Source organism: Daphnia pulex, chromosome 6, assembly GCF_021134715.1.
Source record: "Daphnia pulex isolate KAP4 chromosome 6, ASM2113471v1".
Lineage (NCBI taxonomy): Eukaryota > Metazoa > Arthropoda > Branchiopoda > Diplostraca > Daphniidae > Daphnia > Daphnia pulex.
The window spans coordinates 785,535-796,082 of NC_060022.1; the positions used below are offsets into that span (position 1 = coordinate 785,535).

Here is a 10,548-nt window from a genome sequence, read left to right on the forward strand (position 1 = left end):
TCGAAAAAGGGGAAGGAAGGGTTCACAATTTTACTGACTTTTTTTTATATGCGACGGCAACGCAGCATTGTCCTCTCGTCTGCCAAAACGACACACGATGGATGACAAACCGGTAAGCAAACCACATTTATGATAAATAATAATTTGTTAAATTACGCGTTCAATAATCAATGTCTTTTGGTGATTTGTTTTCTAGTTAGCGAAAGCGCTGAAAGATTTACCCTTGAGGGTACAATCAGCCAGCTATCTCGAACGTTTTCAAGTATTTAAAGCACTAAACGATGCCTTCTCGGACACGACTTCTGGTAAATAAATAACTCTTTTACCGAGATATCTAAAGCTAGACTTGAGTAAATTGCTCTTTTAACAATCCAATACAATTGTTCTGCTGTCAGATTCCTTCCCAAGTGGCATTCTTTAGAGGAAATTTTAAAACATGTTTACGAGTTCTCGAGATGTAGTCCATAAAGCAGTTTTTTGCCAAAATGTTTCGGTTATTAATCTGGTAATACATTTGTTTTCTTGGGTTATTTTTAGATGTCAGTGAGGGTGTTATTAAAGGAGTGTGTAGAGTTTTGGTCTTTACACTACCAAGATACCACAAGAGTTCCTCAAGAAAATTGGTTCAAGATTTCTTGCTTGTTCTACTAAAGCACCACAATGCACCAACAGTACAACATCTTTCCGCCACTTTGGCTGCATATTCTACAGCCTACAGGAATGTTGCGTCATCGTAAGTAGCAAACATTGAAATTATTTGTATTACCTTGTTTATTGAATTTTTTCTGTTTAGGGAAACACTGGCAAAAGAACTGCTTGCTGCTTTTGACTGGTCAAGTAAATTGCTGGTCCATGGATTCAAAGATGCCTCAAATTGTACAGGTGTTGCTTTCCAAAAGTTAGTTGAAGCCCAATCTTGTTTGTACACCAGTATTTTGGCTTCAAAATCCAAGAAGATGTCTGAAAAAGCAAATCACAGGTGTGAATTAAAAGACTGTTTGAGAAATCTAAAAATTATAGTGAATGGATTCTTTTTCTTTAGACTGGTGCAAGGATGGAAACAAATTCCTGGATCAGAAGCCCAATATTGGGCAGCTTTGTGTGAACTTGAGACGTCTTTCCAGTCTTTGGTGTTCAGCTGTGCTCTTCTGACCTTCGTTCAAGCTAACAAGAATGCTGAGCTATTGCAATCAATGAGACGCTCGTTGTTGGATTCCTTCATCAAGATCGCCATCACCACTAAAGTTAAGCCAGATGTCTACTTTGTGGAGCAGTGCAAGCCGTTTTTGAAACTACTTACACACGAAGATTTCAAAAGTCTACTTCTTCCTGCTTTGCTGAAAGGCATGCTTCGTAGCCCGGAAATTATCCTAGGATGCGTCGGCCAAGTGCTTGCCTCCGTCTCTATTGATTTGAGCGCATATGCCGCTGATTTGGCCAAACCTATAGTCACTTGCCTTCACTCCAAAGAGGACATTACCCGAGCGGAAGCATCAATTGCCACCGAGGCCTTGGCCAAGCAATGCAGCGAGGCAGCAGCGGTTCGCGGACTCTTAAATCTTTACTTTGGCGTCCTGCAGGGTTCCGAGGGAAAGTTGACCCTTGCCTCGCACAAGATCTCCATCCTCGAAGGGATCGGCCACTTGAGCAAACACTGTGCCACCGGCGCCAGCACTCACCAATTGAGCTGCGACGCTGCAGAACACTTTGTTAAAATTCTGGACACGGAAGTTCACGAAGGGACCTTAACTCAAGCTCTTTCGGCTCTTTTGCTATGGACGAATCGTTTCGCAGCCACAATCCCAAAGTCGCTGATGGAAATGTTCAAGAAAGGAATGGGATTGAAGACGTCAACACCTGGAATCAGAACGGGATACATACGTTGCATGGCAGCATCTTTGCACGGGGAAAGCTTGCCTCAAGGCATTGAATTGATTCCTGTTCTCTTGAAATCATTGGAACGAGCAACTGCTCAGCCAACGCAAGCAGCTATCGTCTCGGAGGGTCTGACTGCCGCTACTTTGTTGCTACGATGCGCCAATTTAGATGTGAAGGTAAATCAAATAATTCATAATTTATTTATTAAATTATTTTTATTCAAATTTATTTATAAATCAATAAATATTTATCATAATTCATTTGAATTAAAATGCAGTTCTAATGTTGACGCTTAATTATTTCAGGCGGAAACTCAGTGCGGTCCTTTATGGAGCATTCTTTCAGATGGGGACAAATTATTATTTGTTAATGAGAAAATGTTATCCTCGTTCAGCGAAGAGATATGGCACGAAGTGGTCTTACTCTGCGAATCGCTCTTCGTCAACCACGAACAACGGATCGGTGATAAAACGGCGCCTTACTACCGTGCGATGGTTCTCGCACTTACTCGACCAAATTTCTCCCTTCGTACTCGAGCTGCTGCCGCTGTCAAGAAGATTTTTCATCCCACCAGCGGGTCCAGCATCGATCGTTCTCTAGCCTTAGTTGCAGAGTTTACCAACTATTTGCACACCGTGAAAGTTACCAGCGGTATTCGAAATCGTGAGGAAGGCGAGTCGGCTGGAGGAGTTCTTTCTGCCTCGCTGACCGAGACGGACGCCAATTCGCTGATTTTCTGCCTGCAGACAATCACCACCGTGAAGGGGCTATCCCAAGACAAGTACAATCGATTGGCTGTAGCCTGTTTCAAAGCCGCTCACCACCCGGCCATCGCCGCTATTCAGCCCCTTTGCTGGTACTACATCGTCAAGCATTTTGGTCAGGTCCCCAAAACCCTCGTGACCCGGTGTTATGCACAGCTGAAGGAAGAATTGATCAAAAATCACAAGCCGGGAGCTTGGCCGGAAGCATCCCTTTCTGGACTCATGAAATTAGCTCCCGAAGAGACAATCAAGGACGTGCTAGACGCAGTCAGCGCCACCCTGGGCCAAGAAGAATTGCTCAAAGTGACGCGCGACGATTACTTCACTTTTTTAACGAGAGAAGGCGAACTGTACGACAGGAGCGTCCTGGAAAACGCGAAAGAGGAAGCCGCTCGGAATATCAAGCGAGAATCAAAAGCCTATTCGTACAAAGAGCAAATGGAAGAGCTGCAGCTCATCCGGGAACTGGAAGAGAAACGGATACGAGAGGGTAAAAAGAAGGGGCCCGAAATGTCGCCCAAACAGAAGGAGGCCATTCGCGTCCAGTTGGAGAAGGAGAGCGCCATCAGAAGCAAAGTTGCGGCCTTGGATGTCGTCGTCCGACAGGTGTGTTCCATGCTGAAATCGGCCATCGACAACGTGCCCAGTGTGCTGTCGAATCAGCTGACGCAGCTCGTTCCCTGGATGATGCGAGCCATGAGCTCTCCCGTAGCAGCTCCACTGCTGACACCACTCTGGGTCGACTTGAGGAAATCCGTCTTTGAACCCGACATGGAACTATTAGCCAAGAGCATTGCCAACGTCACTCTACGCCTCTCCAAGCCCATGTGCGATCTGGATCCGGCCTGGGAAACTGAATCGATTGACGATGCCTCGCGACGAGTTCTCAAGCAGGTCATTCGTGCCTCCGCTACTCCGCTGAACGCCTCTACATTCACCTACACGTTTCCATTTGTACGCGGGACGTTGAAACTTCTCGGATCCAAGGAGGAAGCTTTGGCTGTCCAGGGCATCCAGTTGATTGAGCGACATGCTGGTCTGAGATCGGTCGGCAAGCACGGCCAATCTTATCCGCAAAACAATCCCCGCCTACTTCCACTGAAGGAGATGATGGAGCTGCTGATTCATTTGATTGGAACCACTTCCGGCAGAGAACAACAGACAGCCTATGCGGCATTGCTGGAAGTAGCAGCGGCCGCCACTGGGAAAGCCGGTTGTGCCGTGGCCACCGACGAGGAACTCAATTGTCTGCTGGATAGTCTGGAGAGTAGCGTAGACTCTGTCCGAGACGCCTGTCTTCACAGCTTGAGCGTCTTGCTGCCCGTCCTGACACGTAATCGAGTCAAAACGTTCACCAATCATCTGAACCACAGACTGTGGGTGGCGAAATTCGACGTGGTTCCCGAGATTCGCGAGAAGGGCGAACAACTCTGGGCCGCTGCTCAGCTACAGCCGGTCAAAAACATGTTCGAGCTGGTGCTGCAAGATGTCACTCACATGGTGGAACCCATCAGGGCGGCCGGAGCTGAGGCCCTCGCTTCTGCTTTGCAACTCAATGCGGCCGAAGTTGACCCGACCGCCAAGCGCCTCATCAAATTGTACGGCGACAGATTGGATTTGACACCGGCCGTCTTGGACAACTTTGGTCGCGAACTACAGCCGCCGATCGATGTTTGGGAGCCTCGAGCTGGCATCGGCTTGGCTCTCTACAGACTTGTACCGTTGATGGAGGAAGTCACTGTTGTCCGTTTGGCGTCATTCTTTGTGCCCAAAGGACTGGGCGACCGCGAAGACAGCGTCAAGAAGAACATGCTGAACGCTGCTGTCGCCATGGTGGACCAACACGGCAAGGAGACCATCACCAAACTGCTCCCAGTCTTTGAGAAATTCATGGATGTTGCCCCCAAGTCTGGCAGTTTCGACTCTGTTCGCCAGTCGGTCGTCATTCTGATGGGCTCATTGGCCCGCCATTTGGAGAAGGAAGATTCCCGTGTTAAGCCCATCATTTACAAATTGGTGGACGCTTTGTCGACGCCGTCGCAGCCCGTCCAAGAGGCCGTGGCCAACTGTCTGCCGCCATTGGTTCCGGCCATTAAAGATGAAGTCGCTCCTTTGGTGCAACGTCTGCTCCAGAAACTGCTGTCGTCCAACAACTACGGCGATCGTAAAGGAGCCGCCTATGGCATTGCCGGCATCGTCAAGGGCCTGGGCATTTTATCGTTGAAACAACTGGACATTATGACCAGCCTGACGGACGCTATTCAGAACAAGAAGAATGCACGACATCGCGAAGGAGCTCTCTTTGCTTTTGAGCAGCTTTGCTCCATGCTGGGCCGTCTGTTCGAGCCTTATGTCGTCCACGTTCTGCCACATTTGCTACTTTGTTTCGGCGATGGAGACAAATTTGTCCGCGAAGCGGCCGATGACACGGCCAAGGCTGTCATGAGCAAATTGAGCGCTCACGGAGTCAAGTTGGTGTTGCCCTCGTTACTCGCTGCTCTGGAACAAGATTCGTGGAGGACCAAAACGGGATCGGTTGAACTCCTCGGCGCCATGGCTTATTGCGCTCCTCGGCAACTCTCTTCTTGCCTTCCTGGTATCGTCCCCAAGCTCATCGAGGTTTTGGGTGACAGTCACGTCAAAGTCCAGGCAGCCGGAGCTCAGGCCCTTCAGATTATTGGCTCAGTTATCCGAAACCCCGAAATTCAAGCCATTGTGCCTGTTCTGTTGGAGGCGCTTCAAGATCCTGCCAAAAAGACGTCGTCTTGTCTGGCCACTCTACTGGAAACCAAATTCGTCCACTTTATCGACGCCCCTTCGTTGGCTCTCATCATGCCCGTCGTTCAACGCGCCTTCCAGGACCGCTCGACCGAAACGCGTAAAATGGCAGCGCAGATTATCGGCAACATGTGAGTTCATTTATCGATTGTTATCTCATTTGGTTTTGTTTTGTAACGAGGAGATAATTTGTACCCAACAATTCTATTCAGGTACTCGTTGACGGATCAAAAGGATTTGAGCCCGTATTTGTCTACCATTATCCCTGGATTGAAAGCTTCTCTGTTGGATCCTGTCCCGGACGTGCGAAGCGTTTCCGCCCGCGCTCTGGGCGCCATGGTACGTGGAATGGGTGAAGCTTCGTTTGACGATCTTCTGCCCTGGTTGATGCAAACTCTGACATCCGAGTCGTCGTCGGTGGATCGATCTGGCGCCGCTCAGGGATTGTCGGAAGTGGTGGGTGGCCTGGGCGTCGACAAACTTCACAAACTGATGCCCGAGATTATCGCCACCGCCGAACGCCAGGATATTGCCCCTCATGTCAAGGTGAGCGTCGATTCGATACGAGCCTCGAATCTTTTTTTTTTTCTTCTTTTGTTTCCGAATTCTTCACAGGGTCAGGTGGCCAACGTGGTCGGGGTGGTAATTAAAAATCTGTTAAATGACCCACGAGCTATTAACTTGGAAAGGCTAGAAAACAAAAGAGGTCTTATTCTTTTTTGTTTTTATTACATTAGATCTATAAAAATCGAACCGTTATATTTCGACGTGTTTTGGTTGGAAACTAGTAAAATACGGGGTTAATTGGATAACAATTTTTTTATCGCTTCTCTGAACCCTCGTGCACAACAACACAATAGAATGGCTGCGCATATTAACGAAATAACAAAAAAAAATATAAATTGTATTATTAATCTATTTCCAGGATGGTTACATCACCATGTTCATCTACTTGCCCGGAGTGTTCCAGAATGAATTCACGCCTTACATTAGCCAGATTATTCCTTCTATCCTGAAGGCGCTCGCCGACGAGAATGAGTTTGTCAGAGACACGGCCCTGCGCGCCGGCCAGCGCATTGTCAACATGTACGCCGACACGGCCATCATGCTTCTGTTGCCCGAACTGGAGCTGGGTCTCTTTGACGACAACTGGCGTATTCGCTACAGCTCGATCCAACTGCTGGGCGATTTGCTGTACAAGATTTCCGGCGTGTCTGGTAAAATGTCGACGGAAACGGCCAGCGAGGATGACAACTTTGGAACGGAGCAGTCTCACAAGGCCATCATGGCCACGTTGGGCTCGGAGAGACGCAACCGCGTCTTGGCCGGCCTTTACATGGGTCGCTCTGACGTGGCCCTACTCGTCAGGCAGGCAGCCCTGCACGTCTGGAAGGTGGTTGTCACCAACACGCCCAGGACGCTGCGCGAAATCCTGTCCACCCTGTTCAATTTATTGCTGAGCTGTTTGGCCAGCTCGGTCTACGATAAGAGGCAGGTGGCTGCCCGCACCCTGGGCGACCTCGTCCGCAAATTGGGAGAGCGAGTCCTTCCGGAAATCATTCCCATCCTAGAAGATGGACTCAATTCGGACGAACCCGACACTCGACAGGTAAAAACCAAAATGAATGCCAAATTTCCCGATTCAATTTGTAACCTCTTAACTATTTTTACTCCCATCTAACAGGGAGTCTGTATTGGCCTGTCGGAGATCATGGCGTCGACGTCCCGCGATATGGTCATGACCTTTGTCGACAGTCTGGTGCCGACCGTCCGCAAGGCCCTTTGCGACCCGTTGTCCGAGGTGAGACAGGCCGCTGCCAAGACGTTCGACAGCCTTCACAGCACGGTGGGCGGTCGAGCCCTCGACGACATTTTGCCCTTCATGTTGGAAGCTCTCAACGATCCCGAGCAGGGTGAGAACGCCCTGGACGGCCTTCGCCAAGTGATGGCCATCAAACCGCGCGTCGTTCTCCCCTACTTGATTCCGCATCTCACGGCCCCGCCCGTCAACACCAAAGCGCTTTCGGTTCTGGCCTCGGTGGCCGGCGACGCTTTGGCCCGACACTTTAACCGCCTGTTGCCCGCCCTTTTGGCCGCCGTGACGTCTGCTGCCGGAACGCCGGCCGAGGCCCAGGAAGTGGAATACTGCCAGGTGGTGTTGCTGTCTGTCCAGGACGAGCAGGGCATCCGCGCCATCATGGACGAGCTGTTGACTTCGACCAAGTCGGACAAGAAGGTGATGCGACGGGCGGCCGTCTCGCTGCTGGCCGGCTTCTGCACCCACACGAAAGCGGATTACACGCAGTACGTGCCGCAGCTCCTGCGCGGTCTCATCCATCTGCTGACGGACACGGATGCGGGCGTCTTAAACCCGGCGCTAGAGGCGCTGAATTCGGTCATCAAGACTCTGGACGCGACCCAACAGATGGCGCACGTCGGCGACCTTCGTCAAGCTGTTCGCTTTGCCATGAGTGACCTCAAAGGTCAAGAATTCCTGCCTGGCTGTTGTCTGGCCAAGGGTATCGCTCCTTTGCTGCCCGTCTACCGCGAGGCCATTTTGAACGGACCTCCCGAGATGAAAGAACAAGCCGCTCAAGGATTAGGCGAGCTGATTAAGTTGACATCACCTGAAGCTCTCAAGCCGTCGGTTGTGGCCATAACCGGACCGCTTATCCGTATCCTCGGCGATCGATTCGCTTTCGGTGTCAAGGTGGCCGTTTTGGAGACGCTGGCCCTCCTGCTGGCCAAAGTGGGTGCCCTCTTGAAGCCCTTCCTGCCGCAGCTGCAGACGACGTTTGTCAAATCGCTGAGCGATCCCAACCGTCAAGTCCGTCTCAAGGCGGCAACGGCTCTCAGTCACTTGATTGTTATCCACACGCGGGCCGATCCCCTCTTTAATGAGCTCTACACCAGCATCAAGACGACGGACGATTCGTCCATCAGGGAGACGTCGCTGCAGGCCCTCAGAGGCGTTATCACTCCGGCCGGCGACAAGATGAGTGAGCCCATCCGCAAGTCCATCTTGGCCACTCTACAGTCGATGCTGTCGCATCCGGAAGACACGACTCGATCGGCCGCCGCCGGATGTCTGGGCGCCCTCTTCCGTCGCCTGCCCGCCGACGAGCTGGAAGCCCTGGTCAACGAATGCCTGATCCACGACGATCCGTCGCTGGACTGGACGCTACGTCACGGCAAGAGCGCCTGTCTCTCGGTGGCCCTCAAGGAAGCGGCCGAACAGGTCTACACGCCGGAATGGCGCGACAAGTTGCACCGCGTCCTTCTCAGTTATTTGGCGGCCGACCGGATTCCCATCGTGTCAAACAGCATCCGGGCCATCGGTTTCCTCTTCAAGCACCTGATGTCGAGCACTAGCGGCGGCAGTCCGGTCTCGTTTCCGGTCCCGTTGAGCCAGCCGTTCGCCAAGACTCTGAATCACGCCAGCAATGAAGTGAAGCAGCTGGTGGCCCAGACGAGCCACTATCTGGGCCGTCACTCTAAAACGGCCCTTCCGTCTGATTTCCTGAAAGTTTTGCTGCCGCAGCTGGTGAACGGCACCAAAGAGAAGAACACGGCCGTCCGGTCGGCCTGCGAGGCGGCCCTGGTGACCCTGCTGCGCCTGCGACACAATGACGAAACGCAGCAGCAATGCGTCAACTTGCTGGATCCCGGAGCTCGCGACTCGCTCTCCGAGGTCATCTCCAAAGTCTTGCGCAAAATGGCCAGTCAACCCGAAACGAAAGAAGAGGAACTGGACGCTACGCTGGTGTCATAAAAAAAGCAAAAGAAAATAAATCCGCGCACCCGTGTCTCGGCTTAACAACAACACAACAACAACATACAGGACATGCACATCTAGACACACACCAACCTCAATCCGGGTCCATTTCTATTTTTTCCCCGATTCAAGGCGTGAGCTCTGTTCTCCTTGATCCCTCTGACTCTGTAACCGATTCATTCTCTTCGCTCCTCGCATCTTTTTTCTTTTTGTTGGAAGAAATGAAGGAAGAGAAAAATCCCCCTCCTTATTCTTTTGTTGTGTTGCAAGCACTCTGGCTAATAATGCTGATAGGAGATGCCTCGTCATCATCACGGAGGAGAGAGAAAAAGCACGCAATTTTCTTAGTTTTTTTTTTAATATTTTTTGGGTGAACGATGACGGGCCTGGAAGAAGTTGGAGAAGAACATGATATAACCTCTTTGCAAGTATGTTGATCGTGTTTAGCCATTTCTTGTTTTTGTTTTCAACTCTTTTGATGATTACATTTTTTCGGTGAGGCTTAGAGAATAATATTCCAACTACACCATCTTGTTTTGGCGGATAGAGTTGAGGGGGGTTTGATTTCACACGGGGCGCACAGCTGTGTGCTGTTGTTGTTGATGATGATGGACGTTGTGTTTGTAATAGAGTACTACGTGGTCCGGATCTATGGCGAAACTGTTATTTTTTTTTATTTTTTTCGGAATTTTCTCTCTCCCACGGAAGAGCGCCCGCCGCCGGCTTGTATTTTCTGAAAGGTGTGTAATTTGATCATCGAATGGGGAATCAACAATGTCGCTCTCTTGTTCCATGTTGCTCTTTTGTTTCACTAAAAGGGGGGAGGAGGGCATCACAACCATGTCGTATTGGTTACGCTCGTCTTTTTCTTCTCTCTTCGTGTTGTTTCCCACATCGAAGCCCGGGCTGATTTTTATGCATTTCTTCTTCTTCTTCTTGTATCATTATTATTATTTTTTTTTTCTCTTCTCTATTCTTTCTGCGGCCGCCTGTATATAACAACTTCTTCTTCTTCCACGACGCGATCCACTGAGACTAATCGAGTTTTAGCGTTTTGGGTGGGGAGTTAACGTTGGAGAGAAAAAAGAGATATAGTCTAATACGCCAAGTCTCCTTCTCTTTAGCTCTTAATGCTATACAACGACGAGATAAGGAGGACGACGACTCAAGTCCAGGTTGTTTCTCGAATGAAGCTCCTCTCTCTCTCTCTCTTTGCCCAGATGGCTAAGAAGAAACCCACACACACGCTTTGAAGAGAAAAAATTGTAAGTCAGAAGAAGAAGAAGAAGAAAGTCAACATTGCATTTGATTCGGTTTAACATGCCACGGCTGTGTGTGGAAATTTGGTGTAGG

At 50.0% G+C, this 10,548-nt stretch overlaps 1 protein-coding gene across 1 annotated transcript; it reads left to right on the forward strand.

The window, feature by feature from the left end:
* The first annotated feature begins 18 nt into the window (after positions 1-18).
* On the forward strand, positions 19-9,700 carry LOC124196264 (eIF-2-alpha kinase activator GCN1-like). Its single transcript, XM_046591184.1, has 9 exons — positions 19-112; positions 197-305; positions 538-733; positions 794-979; positions 1,043-2,054; positions 2,184-5,551; positions 5,633-5,966; positions 6,346-7,029; positions 7,105-9,700. Exons 1-9 carry the CDS (start codon positions 98-100, stop codon positions 9,190-9,192), a joined length of 7,992 nt encoding a protein of 2,663 aa, XP_046447140.1. The 5' UTR covers positions 19-97; the 3' UTR covers positions 9,193-9,700.
* The last annotated feature ends 848 nt before the right edge of the window (positions 9,701-10,548 follow it).